The 20,911-nt window shown below is 41.4% G+C and overlaps 1 protein-coding gene across 9 annotated transcripts in view; it reads left to right on the forward strand.

Annotated features, from left to right (window-relative positions):
• The window catches only part of MBNL2 (muscleblind like splicing regulator 2), a 110,613-nt gene that overhangs the window by 35,670 nt on the left and 54,032 nt on the right, over positions 1–20,911 (forward strand). For 8 of the 9 annotated variants that reach the window (XM_062624616.1, XM_062624615.1, XM_062624619.1 and 5 more), the window contains exon 2: positions 2,012–2,867. The exons of the other annotated variant lie outside the window; for it this stretch is intronic. In XM_062624616.1, the coding sequence (XP_062480600.1) occupies positions 2,694–2,867 (174 nt within the window). In that variant the 5' untranslated portion in view covers positions 2,012–2,693. The remainder of the gene's footprint in view (positions 1–2,011; positions 2,868–20,911) is intronic. 9 annotated transcript variants of the gene reach the window in all.

Here is a 20,911-nt window from a genome sequence, read left to right on the forward strand (position 1 = left end):
GGCCCCCCTCCACCCTCCTTGATGCTTTTTGGTGTTCTTGCTGCAGTTTCACTAAACTTCGTATGTGATTATTGTTCACTTTTTTAAACCATGGCTACTGCCATTTATAAACTTTGTGCTGTTTGCTTTGCCATGTGTGATATCTGGTTTTCTTTAGGCTTAACACCTACTACTCGAGAAACAACTTTGTCGAGTTTAGTAGTATGCAGCCTGGGAGAGTATTACTACTTGTGACTTCTCAGCAGTGTGTGGTATAACATTTACCCTTTTCCGCAAATTTCCATCTGTGTCCTACATCTATTACTGAAAACTGTTACTGGCATTTCTGAATTGGAATGGATGGCTCTAGGGAGAATATTTCCTTTTTCACATTTAGCCAGCTAAATTATCAGCCCAGCAAGCTATTAGTAAACAGGCTCTTGTGGGGAGGCTCTCCTCATCTTTCTCCCTCTTTTTCCCTTTCATCAGTTATAAGTATTTTCTCAATTTATTGTATGTTCTCAGCTTAACCTAACTCTTCATTAGTGCTGTGGGAAAACATTGATAGAGTATTTCATTTGAAGAATACTTAGTTCATGTACTGTACCGTACTGCAATTGCGTAGAATTATATAAAAATGTACTAATTCTCTTACAACTCGTTCTTGATGACCAGGTAAAGTTAAGTATCATCCAGACCCATCTTGCTGCATGTTGGACTTGAAACTAAATTTCTGAGCAATTAGAATTGCATTATCTTTATTCATGCTAGCAGTAGCAATTTTGGTGCAGGTATCGGTCACGTAGTAAAACCCCTTCTGGTAGCATTACAAAGTAATAGAAAAGCCTTTTGATGTGAAGACTTGGAAGTCAGACCTGGGATCTGTTCCTGAAACTGTGTGGGAGTAATTCTTACTCGCATTACTAACAATCCTGACTTCAATTAAATCAGATGAATCCAGGCACAGAATGGTAATTATTCTGGCATGGGAAAGCTGGCTGTTTTTTAGAGTTGTTTTTATTGATGTGTTTTAAAACCTCACTTATTCCAGTCCTTCCCCCTTTCTTTATTCTTGCACAGAAATAATCCATCACCTGTTTCTGACTGGTATTTGCAAAGTGAAAGTTTCTTCCTTTGAAGCTGAATAGAAGGAAACATCATGTCCGGCTTTCCCTGTCTGTGTATAAAATACAGTAATTCATTAAAAAATATTTATAGTAGCTAACCCTTTGATTTTCAGATTTGCTTATCTGTAAAATATCCTCAATATTTTGTAGTCCACAAATAGGTTAAGTTCTATATTTAAGTCTTTAGATTTTGATGCTGAATCATCTATTTGTAAAGGTACATGAAAGCTAATTTAATCAGAGAAAAATTGATATAAACACTGCTTCATATTTGAAATAACTCATTAGATGATGATGAGTTAGTGGTGAGCTCTTTCATAGAAGCCTTTCATAGAAGCCTTTAGCTTAACAGGGAAACTAACTCTATTTTCTGTATGTGGAAGGTTTTTTTTTCCCCTAAATTTTTTGAGTGACAATTTCTTTTATTTTGGTGTTTTTCCCTTGAGAAGCAGGGAGAGAGACAAAAAATATGAGCAGATTTCTACTATCCTTATTTCTAAGGAAGAACAAATAACAAGCGATAGCTTATAATGTAGTAACACAATCTAAAGAGACAAATGATAAATTAATGGAAATGGGTTCTTGTGTATTGTTTTGGAGACTAAGCACATTAGATTGAATTGTTTCACAACCAGCATGCCTAATTATTTTGTCTGCCACATTCATCTATTTAAATCATTCCCAACTTTTGGATTGCTGCCTAGAATATTACTGCAGTACGTGTTTCAACTGGTTATTCCCCTGTCATGTGTAACTTCACGAGGGAGGCTGATTTTCTTTGGAAAAAAGAAGTAAAAGTGAGCATTGGCAGTATGTTTATAACATCTGATAAAAAGAGATGATAGGTTTCGTAATGTTGATTTGAATGAGTTACACGTGAACTGATACTGTATTTGTCTTGTCAGGTCAGTGACTTAAAAAGTGCCTTTGTCAAGTCACTTCTATGAACGAGGACTGCTACACCAGTGTTCTCAAAATCCCGTCTTTGAGAGCCAGACTTTGCCTTCACCTTACAACTGGTGGAAGATACCTCAGCTGTCTCCATTTGCCAATGAGTTGATGGAAAACTGAAAACAGAAAAAGAAGAATAATAATTATTGTTATTTCCAGAACATGAACAAATGACTGCATTGCTTTTTGTGTGTAATCAATACCAGCAAGCAGCCGTCAAAGAACTACTATCAAGGAGTGCCATTGCGTTGAAAGACCTTGGCTTAAAACTGGTGCATCTGTAATACAATCAACAAGCCCATGTGTTTTACAGACAGAAATGCGACTGAGCATGTTTTTTCCCAGCCAAAAGTCTACAAGCGGGACTTAATGATTGATGAGTGACTGCTTGCTGATAAACTTTCTCTGTTTATTCTGCTTTGTGTGTGTTGGACATTGTTAATCTTCCCCCACGTTTTTGTTGGTTTATTTTTTTAACTTTCTTTTCAATTGGAATAGAAATTATTTTTTCTCCCTTTTTTTTTCCTTTTTTTTTTTTGTTCCCCCTCCTTTTTCTCTCCCTTCTCTTTGCCATTAGTTTTGGAAATTTCTTCGGCATAATTCACTTGACAGCAATTTCAAAATCAGCTTTTCATCATGGCTTTGAATGTTGCTCCTGTAAGAGATACAAAATGGCTAACATTAGAAGTGTGCAGGCAGTTTCAGAGGGGAACTTGTTCACGCTCTGATGAAGAATGCAAATTTGCACACCCCCCTAAAAGTTGCCAGGTTGAAAATGGAAGAGTTATTGCCTGCTTTGATTCCTTAAAGGTAAGAGAAAAAGATTGCATATGTAGTGAAAATGCAGTTACATTGTGCTGAAAGTAAATGTGAAATGATGAGTTACAACTAAATCGGGTTAATCAGAAAGGGATTTTCTTTTTTCTTGGTAAGTGCATATTAATACAAATGTTGTTTGTCGTAACTTATTTATTGAAGCTGTTAAAAGATTTCTTTCTAAGGATCTTCTTTTCCAGTGGGTTGTTTACAAAAACCGATGTGACTGTGGGACACAGGATTGCTTACAGCTGCTGAGACAATTGTATTCTCCTAAGTACATTTTATGAATTATCATTGTTTCATGGCAAATGAAAATTCACGGTGGCACAGTACTAGGCCATTACGGAGTCTTAATGAAACAAGTCATATGGAAAGAGTGCAGATTCTTTCGTTGAAATCAAGAAGTGAAAAAAGTCTATTCATTACTTAAATTTTGACAAAACAGGTTGTTTACCCTTGGTATTGTGGACTCTCAGATAAATTAGTAGCATTGATAATTACATGTATGGATAGAGTGGATAGCAGAGTAAGTTTAGAACAGAGTAAAGGGATTCTCTCCTTTAGAGGATATTTAGCAATTGTGTTATTAGGCCATCAGCTACTTCTAACTTCCTAATGACATCAGGCAAGCTTTAGAAAACTATTTTAAAAGTTCTGTGAAAATACTTTGTGTACTGCATAGAAGATTAATGATCCCTTGGGATTTGGGGAGTACACAGTGTCTTCTGTGATGATACATTTGTGTTCTCGCGTTGACAGAAAGGAAAAGCTCATTTCATATAAATAATTAAAGAATGGAATTGAGCATTTCAGATTTTACTGTGAAAGTTTTAAATGTGGTTTTGTCTTTTGGGCATGGGAGAATGCCTTGGCCTGCTTTTTAAATTTAGCTCTGTAGATCAAAATTCTGGTCTGTCACCAAAAACTCCCTTACTGTAAAAAAAAACATGAGTGTGAATGAGAAGAAAATTCAGTGTTATTTGACCATGTTAATTTATTTTCATTATAACTTGTTGGTTTTTTGGTTTTGTGTTCTGGTTTGGCTTTTGGGTTTTTTTTTTAATTTTTTGGGGGGGGTTGTTTGGGGTTTTTTTATGCATGCAGGATATTGTACAAGGCATCTTTCTTCTGGGCTTTCTCACTTCTTTTGAGGATTTAGAAGAAAGTGACTCAGGAAAAATGGGTTTTTTTGGGGGGGAGCTGTTGTGTTCTGTATGTTCTGCAATCCGGAACAGCACCTTTGGAGTCATGGCAGGATGGCACTGAGTGCTATTAATGACCTTAATCCATGGATTACCGCTCAATAAAGTGTAACAGCTTCTTTGTAAATGTTCTTGTGTATTGGTTGCCTGCCAATGGGATAATTTTAATTTATTTTTTTTTCTTTTAAGAACAAGCAGGCTAGTGTCTGCAGCAAATGGGCAATAATCAGCTTTTACAAAAACCAGGCAAGTCAGTAGAGGTTTTTTAATACATGTTTTAACTATTGTAAAGGCGTGGGGCTCTGAGGCAGGAGGTGGCCAGCAGGGCTCACTCACCCATGGGCTGGGAGGGCAGTGGTTTACAGTGCAAGAGGAGCTGCTGCTGCTGAATCATTCTGGCTGAAGCATCACTGTGCCTGTCCTTGCTGCCTGAGGCAGCATCATGCTCCCTGCCAGCATAGGGCGCTTGCAGCGGAGGTGCCAGCTATTCGAGCGGGAGACTTCTGTGGAGGGATAGCTATGACCCATGAATCAAAACTGGAGTCACAGCCTAAGCTAATAATACCATGAAGAGAAATCCTGAGGGATTGCTGTGGATAACTTACTGAGCAACAATGCTGGTTGTCAGTGGAGAGAAGTACAAAACCATGTAAGAAATGTAGTCGAAGCAAGCAGGAGTGTTTTGTTCTAGTGTGGAAGGTCATCTGCTCCCAAGGGGCCAGCTCATTCCAGCCCAGCTGTGAAGGCTAAAGCAGTGGTGCTCCATCCGGCTGTCTGTCATCACCCTCTTTCTAGGAGGCAGAAGAGAGCATACACCTGGGCTTCCCATCTTGTGTCTTCTAGTTCAGTTTGTTGGGTTAAATTGCTGGTAAAGATGGGATTATACCAAGAAGCCAGACTGCGGCCTGAAGCAGGTACCCGTGGAGGTACAGATTTCTTTCCACTAACCCCGGTGCAGGCAGAGGGAGGCCCAATAATGGGACAACAATGTCTTCAATTGCAGCTCCTCACTGCTGAGCATGAGGTGCACCCATGCATTTTACTATGCTGCCTGACCCTGCAATGCATAAAAACTGTTGGGACCACGACAAGTGCATAGATAGCTCCTGCCTCTGTCATTTGGTATCCTCGCAACCATTATCTCTGTTATTCAAAAGAGTGTTTGTAAATTGCTGTATATCAAATGAGACTGGTTTGGGCTGGAGAGGACCTTAAGATCACCCAGTTCTAAGCCCCTGCCATGGGCAAGGTCATGTTCCACTAGACCAGGTTGCTCAAAGCCCTGTCCATCCTGGCCTTGAACACCACTAGGGATGAGGCAGCCACAGCTTGCTTGGAAACAATGTACAGTAAGAACATGCCTGGTGAGCTCAGTTTGCTTATACTAATGGTTAAGGGACTTAAGTCATTAGTCACATAAATCTACTTGATGGGTAACTTTCGAAAATACTGGTGTTAATCATTCAGTTTCAGAGCAAGGCTTTGGCACTTGGCAAGGTAACTTTGCATGTAAATAGAACAGTCTAGGACTATAGATAAAATCAGAATTTAATTAAAAACTTGAGAGTTATTTTCTTTGCTGAACATTGAATAGCTCTTAAATGCAACCAATTATTTAGAGTTTATTTACATAATATCTGGGGCTTTGGAGACTTAGTGTTTTAACTGTCTTGGTTTGGTGTACCTGCTGTAAAAAATAAATTATAACAAATATCTTGGGTCTTTTTGAATAAACATCTTCCTACCCAGAGAAGACAGAGAATATTTTTAGTCTCAGATTGAGGTATGTGTTACATTTAAGTGGTGCCTAGTAGTTACAGCTGCTCCCTAAGAAGTCAGTCAAACACAAGATACAGTGCTCTGAGACAGGCTTTCCTTTACGTGATGATCAATCTAAAGAGCCCCTGTTTTGGGAAGGTACATGCACTTTCCTGCATGCTGCCTTCTTTCCAGATTTCTAGGGCAGACGAGGGAGCATGGTATTGGTATCTGCCATCTGGATCAGGCTGCCAGAGCACCAGTATGGAGATATGGGACAGAGTCCAGCAAAGGGCCACAGAGATGACACAAGGTCTGGAGCATCTCTCCTATGAGGAGCGGCTGAGGGAGCTGGGGCATGACACTGGCACAGGTTGCCCAGAAGTTGTGGTAGAATCTCCATCCTCAGAGATACTAAAAAAACATCTGGACATTGTCCTTGGACAGTTGGCTGTATGTGGCTCTGCTTGAGCAGGGGTTTGGACCAGATGACAGCCAGAAGACCTTCCAAATTCAACCATTCTGTGATTGTGTGACCCAAAGCATCTTCACACTGATTTGCCTGTAGCCTCAGGGTTGTTCTAAATTAGTAACAGCTGACTGAAAGAAATTGGGACTGAAGGAAATAATCCCAGCCAGGGACACCTGCCTCCATGCTGTGCCATGTTCTCTGTGCTCCCACCACTGTCTTTGTGATGGTGCTGTGCACCACGTTGTGAAGTTGATTGTGGTTAAACCTAGGTGGTGGTTGTAGTTGCTATTGACAGAAGAGAGAGGAGCTGCATGACGCTGTGTCACTTTGTGCTGGTGATGGTTCTATGGCCTTAGGCCAGGCTTCTGGAGTAATATGATTGCATCAGAATCCAAGTTTTCCTGTATTAAAGAAGTAGGTCTTTGTAGGTCTGTTGGTTCCAAGTAAAAGGTCAACAGAATTTGATGAACGCTGTTTGCTTTTAACTCAAAGGGGATTTTTGGCTCTGAATACCTGTCCTTGCAAAACTTGACTTTTAACCCAGCAAAAGTTGCAACAGCAACTGTTGGACTGATTACAGTTTTCAGGAGCCAAAATGCTCTCTGTTGAAGACTGTCTGGGCTCTGAATATCTTTCATCTGTGACATGCTCCAGGCTAGACAGAAATAGCTAAAGACTAATGAGCCTGGTTCACATTCAGGCCAGAAACTTGCTGATTTCAAGCCAGGTTCTGCCGCATGGGCTTCTGAGATGCAGCTCAGCATTTGTTTCTCACTCTCTCATGAAGGATTAAGCCTGTTCTGTCCTGAACAGGGCATTTTTGGGGTGTTAGGAGGGGGTAGGTGGATCCCTGTGTACCCAATGGATGGTGGTGGATGTAGCAGTTTGCCAGATGTATATCCATTAGCTGGTCATAACATCACCTCCAGCAACAGGGCTCCTTCCAGCAAAAGCCTCTATGACTCAGCCAGCTGGTGCAGCCATGTGAGCACACCCAAAACTCTACTGGCCAAGTGGCCTCTGAGCTTTATGTGATGAGAGTGTCTCCAGGCTAATCTGGTTGACTGTGCCCGAGGTGAGTGAAGGGGTACTTCCATGGCAAGGCCCAGAGCCCTGGCAGTGGGCAGGAAGATGGAGGATGCTGAAGTAGCACTACCGGAGCCTTGTCTGCTTCCTTAAACCCTCCTGAAGCCTTTTCAGAGCTTTTATAGGCTCTCCTTTGGATGCTGCAGTGTTTGTGCAGTGGGAAGGGTCTTTGAAGAGGCCTGTGTAACTGGGAAGTCTGGATTTCAGGAACTGCGCCATTTATATTTTTATAGTTCTTGCTGGGTACAAGTTGCTTTACTTAAAAGTGAAGAACGTAGATGTAGAGCACTTAACATATCACAAAGAGATCCCTCCCTCCACTTTGGACACTGTTAAGCAAACCTGTTTTCAAGGCTTTCTTGCCCTGGTGGTAATAAAGAGCAAAATCCTTTCAAAATAATACTAATTAATACATAGTGTCTGGGACAAGAATACACAACGCTTGGCTGTATTTGAGCCAGAATTGAAAACATCCAAAACATTAAAATGGATGATGGTGTCTAGGAGTAGGAGACGGGAAAAGCTTGGCAGATAAGAAAATATGGTCTTGTGCATTTTGCTGGGAGTTGACTCTCGTGTTTTCAGACGAGTCTGGGTTTTAAAATCTGGTGTTATTTCTCAGCTCAGATTTATACCCTTTTTGCAGGTCAGCTACTAGAAGGATATGTTGTCTAAGCTAACACAAGGTAGCAGAGGAAGTGTCTTGAAGATACTGACGTTGCAAGTTTTATGATGGTAGCAAGAAAATGAAAGCATCTTTAGGACTACAGACAGCTTTTTCTGTATTCTTTTATCTATTTACTAGTGTCTAAACACTTTCAACTCTTCTATTTATTGAGCCAGCAGACTAGTGTGAACTGTTCATTTGCATTTTCATGAAAGCCTTGTAAGAATATGCCTATCTGGTCTCATTTGGCACTACAGAATAAAAGGTTATTGAAAGCTGTACACAGAGACCTGTTTAGCAAGTTAAAAAGGTTCCAGGAAAAAAAATAAATTTAGGAATATTCACTTAGTTAAAATACCTGGAACTGCAAAGAATCTGTTTAAGATGGCCTCAGCTTCATTTAGAAAAAGGAAACAAAAGTTTGTAAAGTGAACAGGCTATTTGTGAGAGAGTGAGCTCAGAGCTGGAATGCAGTAGGTAGTCATTTGCCTTCCTGTGATTCTTTTGTGAGTATCTAAATGTTTTACAAATGTCAAAGATTCAGGATCATCTCATACTTCGAAGTAGGTGATACCTGCTCTCACTTGGCAGGTGAGACAATCTGGATACTGTAGATGAGCCCCATATGTACAGGGGATTGGCTAGTTTTGTCTGTGCTAGGAAGCATTTAAATGGGTGTTTCTAGTGTCCTAGCTGGCTGAATTTCTGCTCGTCTCCCAGTTATGTGGTGTGACACTGTTCAAATTCAAGGTGAGGTCAAGGGCTGTGCCTACAGCTAGTGGGGAAGAATGACTGAAACAGGCAAGCTCATTTCTCTTGAGTGACAGAGTGGCTTATTCTTTCTGGACCCATGAGTTTTGCCTGCTTTGCTGCACAGTGACACAATTTCAGCAGGATGGGGTACGTATAGGCCGCTCTTTTCAGTAGCTGTGGGTTTTGGTGATGTGGAGGTTGCAGGCTGAAATCTTTCAGGTGGGGGATGATTCAGATCTCACTCTTCTGAAGAGCAATAGGTTCAGCTGCAGCTTCAGTTTTTCACCTATCTCCCTTTCATTTTTTTTTTTTTTTTTTTACAAAGTCCAGAAAACTTACAGGTAGGCTGAAAACACCACCTGGCAGAAGCTTTCCTGTGTCTGAGTTGTTGCGAAGTGTGGGCATGAAGAAGTGGTGTCAATCAATGCCAGTTTTAGATGACTGAGAATTAACTCTGTAGGTTCCTCCTGCATTCGGAACAGGAGTGGCCACCCTGGCTCACATCAGAGCCACATTTATCCCAGTGACCCTGTAATGGGCAGTAGTGGATATTTAGGAGGTGGGGTAAAGGTTGGACTTGATGATCTTAATCGTCTTTTTCCAACTTGGTTGATTCTATGTTGTGCAAACATGCAGTGGCTTCCTGGAGTGCTCTCCTGGCTCCTAGTGGTATGCTCCTCAGGGACGTTGAGAGCCAGGCATGATATAGTTGTACTTAATGGCTTTCTGTGACCATCTGTCCCCTGGATTTGTCCCACTGCTTTCTGAACTGTGTACACCTCTGGTACTCACAGCATGCCACAGTAAGGACTTCCACAACTTTGTTACATACAGCATGGAAACCAACTTCTGTTCATTTTCAATCCTCTTCATCTCATCCCCAGTTCTTGTCCTGGGAAGGCAGAAGAGAATCTCCTGTAAATTGTGTTACGGATTAATTTGGGTGGGTTTTCTCCACTGACTTCTCTCTGGAAGTGGCGTATTTCTTTCCCATGAGATCAGAGGAAATCACTTGAGAGAAGACTTAGTGTATAAATGAACTCTGTGAAAATATATTCCCAGGACAGGTATGATTCCTGAAGGCCCTACTTTTTCAGGCTATGGGAATTTTTTTGCTCAGAATAAAGTGCTAGACGTCAGATGCTGCGTGAAATTATGCCACCCTTATTTCCTGAGACAATATTTCACCTTATACCCAACCTGTGCAACTGTGAGCTGTTGCTAAAAAGAGATGGTTACATCCAGTTCTATGTCCTATCACAGCTAGCTCCCCTTTTTTATTTCTGTTCGAGTGATTATATAGCCATATGACTTCTTTGAATTGTTCCAAAGGAAAGGGAAGAACTGCATTAAACATAAGGTGAAATTACGAATTTCGGCAGCAACATCTAGCATAAATTGAGATACAGTGGGGTTTAAGAAAGGGGAATATCTTTCTGAAGATCACTACCATCTGTAAGTTTAGGGACTCGGTATTCTCTGTGTTGTCGATCACCTGTTCTTGTTTGTTTTCTGCAAAAAGCCTCTATTTTCAAGTGTTCGCCTGTAGTCCTCTCAGCAGGCACGAGTTCCTTTATCACTTCCTTTTTTTTCTGTTTGCCTCCCTCTTTGTCTATTCATGGAACTGTCTCCGTTTGAGCCCTTGTGGCTCAGAAGGGTTAGAAGGAAGGCAGGGTTAAAAACCAACTAGCTGAATATGGACATCCACATCCCACAGCAGACACCCTTAAAAATCTATGAGCTTGGCTTAAACTGGTAAGAAGAAAGTCTTTATGAAATAAGCCTTTAATTGTTGTATTACACACTGCTCTGCTTTTCCATAAGTAAATGAAAGCTGTGGATGCTTGCTCACTGCAGAGCAGGCCATGCCACTTGCTAGGATTTATCCCTCTTCTGAGAGGGACATTTCTCAGCTGTGCTGGAGAAAAGTCTGAAGGCACCAGCTGAGATTGGGCTGGACTCTGCAACAGAGGAGCGCAGCCATCAGGTCAGCTTTAGAGGAGCAAGTCCTGTCCTGCTGCCAGTGTCTCTGCCCTCAGACTGAACCTATGAAAAGCAGAGAAGTTGAAGCAGTTGAAGTTCATTATTGTAGAAAAGCTGGGTGCCTCCTTCAGGCCCTGTTTTGTTTCGTCCTTTGGCTCTCTCAGCAGCAGCATTGAGAGCATGAGGCTGCCCTGGCTGTCACTGCTATCTGCTGTCGGCACCTGCTCTGTTTTTTAAACCTGCATGCTTTGTTTTAACTTGATTCTCAAAGAAGACCCTGTTTGGGCACTTGGTCATTGAAGCTATCCAGACCCTGCTTCCCTCTGAAGATGTGGGAAAGCTCCTCTTCCCAATTGCATGGTTTAGTGGCAAAGCATTTCATTGGTCAGAGCGGATGCCTTGCGCAAGCGGGAGACCTGTTCCAACAGCTTATGCCTCCTTTGGTCCGTTAGGACTGCCTGATGTGAGCAAGTGGGTGTTTACCAGCAGTTTTCAGGGCTGGTTTCGGTGTGGTAGAACTTGCTGAGCGGGTCGCCTGGCCCCTGACCTGGGGAGGAGGGTGAGCACTAGGAGAAGAAATGGTTGAAAGAAAAAGAACAGTCACTGAAGGATGTAATGCAAATTATCTTGTTATTCACTGAATTGTGTTGTCCTGAAAGACTAAAAGAGCATTTAGTAGTTCTTGGGCAGTGGTCTTGCTGGATTGAATTAACCTTGGTGCTTCCAGAAGTGCCAGTGGAGACTCGCAAAGAGCGTTCCCAGGTATTTTGCCATACCTGTTCATCTCAGGTGCAGCTGACACTGAGTTATCAGTCTTAAGTCCTGTTAGATGAAGAAGAGCAACTAGGCAGACTAGTTAGAGCTACAGGAACCTTATGTGAAAAGGGTATGGTGTTTGGTGGCTGTTCTTCAGATTTTTGGGCACTTAGGGGTGCTTCATATACCCATCAATTCACTGTCTAGTTTTTGTTGCTGCACCAACCCATGCTCCCCTGAGCTTTGCCATAACCAGTCTGTGGGTGTAGTGAAAGCAAGATTCAATCAGAGTCTCTGACTCATCCCGTCACTAGGATTTTGAACACAAGAGCAATTGCTCGCTGCCCACTCCTCCCCCACTCTCCCCATTAACTGAGGTCACTCACTGTTCCCACAGGCTTGCTCCCTCCAGGTCTCCCCACCTACTCCTTTATTTTTCTGGCAGGTGGTTCCTCTTTCATTACAGGCTCCCTTGGCCCTGTCTATGTATCTTTCTCTCAGCTCAGGCATCAGCTGTTCTTCCCAAGCTGTTATGGTTTGCATCATCAATACAAAAGACAGGGTTGTGCTCAAATGCAGGTTGCTTCCTAATGTAAAAGCTTAGCAGAGATGAGACCCAGGTTCCTGTTAGTCCCGATTATCCCAGCGCTGGAAAGATACTTTAAATCTAAAAAAACAAACACAACAAGGATCGAGGAGTTTATTTGCAAGTCTGTTTGATAACCATACGCCTCTCCCAACTCGTATCTCCTCATATGAAAACTGGCACCTTGTTTTTGAGGAGGTGGATTGTATTGGAAACCCACTACAATAAAAGGGAAGCTGTTGTGGGTTTAGAGATGTTGGAACATTTCATTGAAAGCCTGCTGTGAGGAACCCATTCCACAACTGAAATGCAAGAGGAAATCATAATCATCTGTTTTCTGCCACATTGATATGTTTCTTGTGGCTGTGGGTGTGCTCTGCAACCCGGCATTAGATTCCTGCAAGGTCTTGACCACAACAAAGAAGAAATTAATAATGGGGAAAGAAACTGTCTTCTCATGTGCTTTGTCAATGAGCTGTATGGCAAGGTGTTGTAAACAACACCTCAGAAGTCAGATAGTCCTAGAGCTTGGAAAGACAAATCATTGCATGGTAAAAAAGGAAGAAGTAAACAATCAATGGAAAGCTGCATTAAAATGTGTGGTAGATCTAGGAGCTGGGGTGCAACACCCTTGTGTGCACTTGATGAGGGCCAACAGAGCTCTCCGGCTGCCTGCTGGCAGCTGTAACCCCGCAGCTCACACACTGGTCCACAGCATGGCACTGTTCAGTTCCACACGCACGACTGAGAGATGACCTACCCTTTTTCATGAGGCATTACAGGTTCTCAGCTCTTGCTTCCTCCTGTAGGTTGGTCTGATTTGAATAAGAGGGGATCTGTGGCGCACAGTATAGTGGCTGCTGCAAGAATGGCCTGGGCTAGCATCCCATCAGGTGTGCTGCTCCCCCTCACTTGCATGTCCCTTAGGCCAGATACTTTTTAAACTTTGTGAAAACCTGATTTGTTTGCTTTTGTTTGAAATTGCATTTGGGCCTAGAGCACGCCGCAGGGAAGCTGTACCTCTGACTGAACGGGTTCACGTACTATCTTGCATGTTGCCAGGAGAGGAGTTTACCTAGTGTCAGTCTGGTGGCACCTCTAAAGATACACAGTGGCTGTGAGAACAGTTCAGCTGTGATTCAGAAGCTGAGCTTCTAGGACCTTCTCTGTTGGTTCACGGTGAGCCAAAAAATAAAACCCAGCATGTCAGAAACTAGACCAAGCTCCATTGCTGTTGTCAAACAGGCCCCTAGCTCTCACCTACAGCCAAGTAGAAAACTCAAAAAAAGCCAGCTTTTTAAGCTAGATGTAATATAGGGAAGTCACTTTAAAGTTAATACGTATTTATTTGCTGCAGTCTTTGGACTTGATTCATTTACCCAAACAGAGGCATCTGATACTGTTTGAGATGCCCTAGGGTGCTCTTGATGGCTTTCCGGTGACATGTCAGAGGAGCATGTCATTCTGTTGGCACCATGCAGAGGCCTGGTATGTCCCAGGGTGCTCCAAATGGTCCTGCTGACTTCTCTATGGCAACAGAGTGAAGCCTTTCTTGGGAGGCAACTCTAGCTCTTGTATTAACAGGAGACTCTGACGTCAGCTGCCTTGAGTAAAAAGGCAGACGATGCATCTGCCACAGTGATGACCTGATTGAAAGGAGAAAGTTGGCATATAGACCAAAACCAGAAGCAGCTGTCTCCTGTAGCAGAACAATGCCTTTGCAGAGACCAAGAAGGGGATGAACATTTTCAGATTGTACTTTATAGTTCACCAATAGTAATGCTAACAGATAATTCATTCATTCCTTAATTTGAAGTAGTTGTGACCCGCCTAACTGGGCTCATCTTTTGCTATCTATGCCAAGAAAGAAAATTTTTCTAAGCAGAGGGATGTTATGACAGGGAACTGAGTCTATTTAAAAATAAAAGGATGGACAACCTTTTGCAAATTTAAATTGAATAGCAACCATAGCTACCTCCTCATGAAGATTTTAAAGGTAGAAATTAACCAGAATATGGTCTATGCATTTGAAAACCGTGAAAGTGACAACAAAGAAATCCCATTTGTCTGGAGGATAATTCTCTATTGCTTCATTTGCACATGAACGTATGTCAAGTGCCATCAGATATGCCCGTAGTTGGTTTCTGATACAAAATGGGAAAAAATACCTTCTTTTTAAGGAGTATCCTAATGGTGATTTTCCTAAAATAGTAGATAATAATGAATGTCACAAATCATAGATTCAGCCAGGTTGGAAAAAGACCTTTAAGATCATCAAGTCCAACCATTACCCCATGACTGCCAAGTCCAGCACTAAACCATGTCACTGAGGGCCTCATCTACACATTTTGTAAATACTTCCAGGGATGGTGATTCCCTGGGCAGCCTGTTGCAATGCCTGTTAACCCTCTCTGTGAAGAAGTTTTTCCTAATATCCAGTCTAAACCTCCCCTGGCGCAGCCTGAGGCCTATCACTTGTTGCTTAGGAAAATGCAGGCTACTTCCCAAATGCATTTTATTTTATCTGTATGCTTCATAGCACTGGTCATCCAGTATCTGTCAGGGTTATTAAAAATTAAGGCAAGGGCTTTGCATGTGCAGAGATGGAGGTTTGTGGAAATAGTTACAAACATACTGTGAGCAACTGCGAACTGTGGTGCTGGTAAGTGATTTTATGCTTCATGCTGAACACATCAGTGCTGTTGATGTTTCAGCCTGCAACAGTCCTCAGTATAAATCAATACAAATATTAATTTGCTGCAAAACTCATTACTTCAGTAAGAGCAGCGCTAGCTGATTAGTATGCATTAGGTTTGTGTTCGAAGTGCAGGAAAGTCTACAGTTCCCTTTCTCTAATTGAACCTTCTGGCTATAATTGTTTTTATCCTGGATTCTTGAGGAAATGAGACTTACGGAGTCAGGCTGTCTCTCTTTCATTCCTCCCCCACTAAGTTGCGAACCCACTGGATTGTCAGCCAGGTTTGACAAAGAGGTCATAGTCTCAAGGACAAAAATGTTGCTACAAGTTTTGTAAAAACAGGCAGCCAAATAGCGGAGAGACAGGGAGAGACCTATAAGCCCTCCCAAATGAAAAAAGAGCTTCTCAGAGAGTGAAGGTAATAGGACATCCTTAAAACTCAGTTAACCACAAAGAACCCAGGTTTTCAGATGTGCAATGAAATGTGTAAAGTTCCTGCCTTTGTGCCGGTGCTTGCAGCACTACCCATTTAATGATAGTAGCGGTCTTTGTGCTGAGTAGAGCAATGGCAGAGGGCTGCTTGCAGTCATTCCCTCTTACCCTTAGCCTCTGCTTGCTTGTTAGGTGTAGTTTTCATGATACTTTCCTTTTTTAATCTTTTCAAATAGCAGATTTATCTTAACGAGTCATTGGTACTTCCCTTCTTTTTCATCAAGGAAAAAGAAATTTCCATTAGGAGTGCAGGTTTAGCTCTTAATTTGAGATGGGTGTGCAAAGCAGTGAAAGGATCCTGGATGACAGGTGGGGAGGGTGACATCCCTTACTGAAGCTGGCTGTTATATAGAAAGCACCACAGACATTATAAAAGGCAGTAAAAGAGAGCAACAGAAGGTGTAAGGATATGGTTAGGTCTCTGGAAGGAGGGAGTTTGCAGTTACCATCTCTGCTGCTAGGTTTCTTGAGGCCTTTTTTTTCTTTAGATAACCACTTGATGAAAAAAACAAAACTGTCCTGGAAGCAGAGGTGACTATGTTTTATGTAAGAACCAGGTGCCATTTTGTCCTGAGCATCTCTTTGTTTTCAGGATAGCAGCCTGCAAGGCTCTTCCTGTATCCTGGTGCAAGAGGAAGCTGGTTTTTGGCATTACTCGAGGCTGGCCTAAGAGATGTTTGCTCTTTCTTTCTTCCCCCAAACTTGGCATTTTTGCAGTGTAATTAAGACCTCCATTGTTCCATGCATAGATTATCTATTAAACAAGTACTACTATAAAAAAAAACAAAACCAAAACCCAAACAGATTTAGCCAGCTTTTCCTAAAGCAGCAACAATACTATAAGCAGATTTTCCTTCATCAGATATATCAGCATGCCAGCTGTTACAATATATGTAATGTGTTTAATGAGGAACGGAGTTTATTATTAGATAATTGAATAAGGCTGTTCTTTCTAATTAGTTATTTGTCTTTCGGTCCTGGATGTTACAAGAAGATCATCTGTGATCTGTGTCAATTGTATCTTGGTGTGCTTTGATTTGCTCAGTGATGAATGTGAGAATCAGGGGTGTGAAAGTAGCCAGGAAGTTTTTTATGTGAAATGAGAAATACTGTCGCTGGCTAATTAAGTAGGGAGTGAAGGTCAGTTAACTCATAACGTATCTGTATACATGGCCAAATTCTGTTTAGCAGATTGACTTAATGATTGATAGAGATGTGGAAACATCAAATGGAAAAGTAGCACAATAAATTAATAAACGTGTAGCTTTTTTAGCTGCCATAAAGAAATGATAGGTTTTGGTTCAGTTTAACAGAAGTTAATTAACTGCTGGACCTAACAGGTTTTGCTGATACCAGTGTGCTTGTGATCCGAGACTGCTTTATTGCTTGAAATGAGACGTGAGTAGAGCAACTCAAATGAAGAGAGGGTGACACTGGTGAGGGAACAGAACCCAGTAGTAGATGCTGGTGCCCTGCATCCCTATGAATGTCAGGAGAAGACCACAGAGAAGACAACACAGTTTGGAAAAGGCTGCACTGCTTTTTCAGTGACTTTTCTAATAATAAAGTGGGCATGTAGAAAGGGAAAAGCTGTGGGCAGAACTGTGTGCTGCTGTTGCACATAACGCGAAGCAGCCTTTTCTCTAAACAACCTGTTTTCTGGTATGGTGATGAAAACACACCAGATACAGAGATTATAGGAATGCCAGTGCTGTTATGACTGTGTTTAGATAGTATTGCATGTTCTCTGGCTTGGCTGTTTAATTCAGACTGGCTTGGAAAAGAGTGTTAGTGTATGGAATAAAAATTTTCTGTGCAACTATAGACAGAAGAATGAAAAAAGACCTTAAGTGGTCTGAAGGGAGGACTGAAACTTTCTGATATGGCATCTGGAGGATTATTATTAGAACTCATTAGTTTATTATTTTATGGCTTTGCATTTCTTAGAAGCGTACTGTATGTGGTTAAGAGCCGAGTTCAAATAGCTAAGCGTAATTTATTAATATAAATATGGTAGCTTCAACATCCTTTCTCTTCCCTAAAGAATGTGGAGGGGACATGCTTCAATTTTATTTAGTTACATATTAGAGTCAGGTCTCTTCTTTTGAGCTGTTGGCTCAGATGTTTAAATTCAGGCCCCCTGGAGTGGAGACAGGTTGCATGAGAAGTCCCTTGAGTGAGAGACATCCCCTAGCCACGTCGCAGCCGCACCCAAAGCCTGGTGCTATGCTGCAGAGAGTGGGTTACAAGTGATGATTTGTGCTGCAAGAGAGTTCTTTATCGCGGGCAGGCACGTCATCTCCTCACTAAAGTTATTTACTAATCTCCATATTGAACGTGGGTAGAGTTTTTTGGAAGGGTATTTTTGTGCTTCTATCAGAAGACTTTCCTATAGCTTCACTTTCCATGTGCATTCTTCTCATTTCCAGCATGGATTTATTCACTGCCAGTTTACCTCCTTCCAGCTGAATGTCACTGTTATTCTGCAGCTGAAGCAACCCATTCCCCTTTCCTGTTACCTTTACCTGCCACCCAAACTTCTCCTGGGATGTTCAGTGGAAATAGGCATACCCCTTCTCAGCCTTTGTTTTACTCAGCCAAAAAACCCCACCATGCTCTATTTCTCTGCTTGTAAGACAGGCTTCCCTTTCTTTGAGTCACCTTGGCAGCCCTCACTTGTGCCTGCTCCAGGCCAGATCCATCTTGTTTGGATGTTGGTGACCAGAAGCACGCACAGCATTGCTAGTAGACATTCACCACAAGAGAAGAATTGGCTTGCCACAACAGCTTGCTGCCTTTCTTGGTTGATACATCCTTGGGGCTGTGATTGCCTTTTCCAGAGTCACACCAGTATCTCCATCATCAGTCAGCATTTGATTAAAGCATCCATGGTGTTCTCTTCTGCCACGGTCAGCTCCATCCCCAGGTTACAGCTGAACACCTTCCTGTCTCTGTCTGCACTGGTATGGGGGGTTCATGTTGCTGGCTATGAATACTTTGTTCTTTCATACTGGTGCTCATTCTCTGGGTTTCAAGGTTTTAATCTTCTGTCATACGCTGATTCTTTTATCTTCCCATTGCCAAATGAGCTTGAGTCATCGGCATGTTTCATTAGCTTATCTGGAACTTCTGAAAAACAGATTTGGTATCCTGGAGATATGAAACTTAACAATGTAACCAAAGCAGTTAGTTTCTGCATCTATGACTTCATAGCCTCTCCAGCCTATGACCCCATGGATGACTTCTCCTGGGACTGATCCCATGTCCAACTAAGCCAGTTGTAAACCTTCAGTTGATTTCATGGGCACTTCACTGTCCCCACATTTTCTGTACTTTTCTAGAGTGCAGCTCTTTTTGTCTGTTTCCAGTGTGGTGCCTTAATGGTTGTTCCCCTGTCCAGGGCGTTAAATGGAACAGGCTTGCCCTCTGTCTGAGGCATATACTTTTTGAAGCTGTATTTATAAAAATCCATTAATTTAAATACTTTGGGAGCTCTCAGCTGTGATACCATGACATGGATCCCTACCTGTAGGTTTCCATGAGGACTCTTTCAAAAAGCTATTGACACGCGTAAGGGTTTTTTAAAATTATCTGGCCAGTGATGTGCATCAATGTGTGTTTACGCTGTTTCTGTGAATAGCAAGTGAGAATCTGGGTTTTTCTTGCTTCTTAAATAAAAAAAAAAAAAAAAAAAGGGCATCTGTAAGATTTATCTTTCCCTCTGTTCTCTTTTTATTTTGAAAGGAATGTTTCATGCTTTTGCAAAGGGTGTGTGTGTTGGACTCTGTTTTCTTTTGCCTTTTTTCCCTTTTCTGTCAAAATTCCATCTCTGTTTTCCATCACGGATATGTGAAAAATATTTTCGATATATATCATTAAATGGTTTCCTTGTTCTTATACTACTCCCTAGGCATCTGCTGCTAACTGCTTTTGGAAACAGGATACTGGGCTGGATGGACCTTGGTCTAACACAGTACAGCTGGTTTTATTTTCTTAAAGGCTGAATCATTTGTCAGAAAAAAGTGATTTTTATTTATTTACTTCTATGCAGCTGCAGTGGCTCTTGAGTAAGTGGAGTCTGCGGTTTGCTCTTGAGAATATGAAGACAAATTCAGAGGTGTACAGCAGCTCATCTAAGTAATTACAAAAGTGTTCCTAATTGTAACCTTCTGCTGAGCAGAGAGGCTGTAAGTGTGTTTTGCACTGAAGTTTGTCACTTGCAGAAAGTCTGGATGTTTGAAGAGGAGAAGAGAAGCAGGAAAAGAGGGGAACTACCCCAGCTTGCACTCTGGAGGGAAAGAAGGGGTGCCAGAGGGGAGCAGAATCTGCCTGAGTCTTGGTAGCTGTTGTTCCCACTGCTCAGGAAAGGGAATAGGAGAGAACTGGGGAGAGGGGGGCTCCAAATTCCATAATACTTTATCAAAACTGTGGATGGTAATGTTTTATTAATAGTGAGTTTAGCAAAACTTTAAGGGCCCACAACTACAACTTTTCTCACATTCTTTTTGAAACTATGTTATAACATTAATTTTGATCCTTTTTTTTTCCTTCAATATGTATAATAATAAAAAATCAGTGTTGTTTTGGGTTTTGGTTTGTTTTTGTTTTTGATTTTTTTTAAGAAGCAGACATAGAAATGTGAGCTCTGTTGCCTTATAATGTTATTTTTTGTGTATGTTCTTAATTTATATGCCTCTAGAGTCAGTGACAGATTTGTGCTGTGCTACAGTGAGCCCAGACATGGCTGGGAGTCATAGAAATAATGTTATTAATGACACTGGACTAATGAAGATGGTCTTTTAAGGTTCCTGGGCATGGATTTTATCTGTTCACATTGCCATTTTACCTTTACCACATGCTAAAGGTAAAGGTTTTCTTGGAATTAGGATTTGTGTTCACAGAATTTCCAACCAATTTCTGCATTTGGACATCAAGATTAGATTGTACTTTTATCCATTTAATCGTCAGAACTGATTTTGTAACTAAATGCGCAATCGTCTGATTTAGTTATTTTCTCCAAGGTTAGTGTTTTTCACTTAGTGGGTGTTTTTTTAAATTTATTTTTTTGATGCATTCACCTCCTACCTGGACATTCTTTCTTATATTTTTAAAGAGAGCTAGAAGTTTAGAAAACCTTGACTCTTACGTTATAAAATGTCAGAGCATTTATAGATACTGGGCTTTGTTGACTTGTTGCTCAGGAGTTAGTTGAAGTTGGCTGAATATCTGCCCTCAATACTTCCTGACTGTGGTACGTGGAATAGCAGTTTTCACTTCTCTATCGATGGCAAACTAGGCAATAGGCAATATATTTTTATCAGACTCTGCTGTCCTTGAAGCAGCTTCATTTTAAGGAATGCCAGCATGTATTTTTATTTCAGGTTTAAACAAAGAAAATATTTAACTGCTGGAATATGAATTTACTTTTTCTAACTGTAGGGCAGCTAAAGAGATGTAGGAATATTAGCATCAGTCCCTAATCTATTCATGAACATGAACAGAAGGAAAGACTTGGTACAGCTTGCTTTGTATATACGTTACCTTTCCAAACAAAAGATGATGTTTATCTGAAGACCATTAAA

The sequence above is a fragment of the Pezoporus occidentalis genome, unplaced genomic scaffold (assembly GCF_034315485.1).
Source record: "Pezoporus occidentalis ecotype Australia unplaced genomic scaffold, CSIRO_AGI_Poc_V1 ctg27, whole genome shotgun sequence".
NCBI classification, from domain to species: Eukaryota; Metazoa; Chordata; class Aves; order Psittaciformes; family Psittacidae; genus Pezoporus; species Pezoporus occidentalis.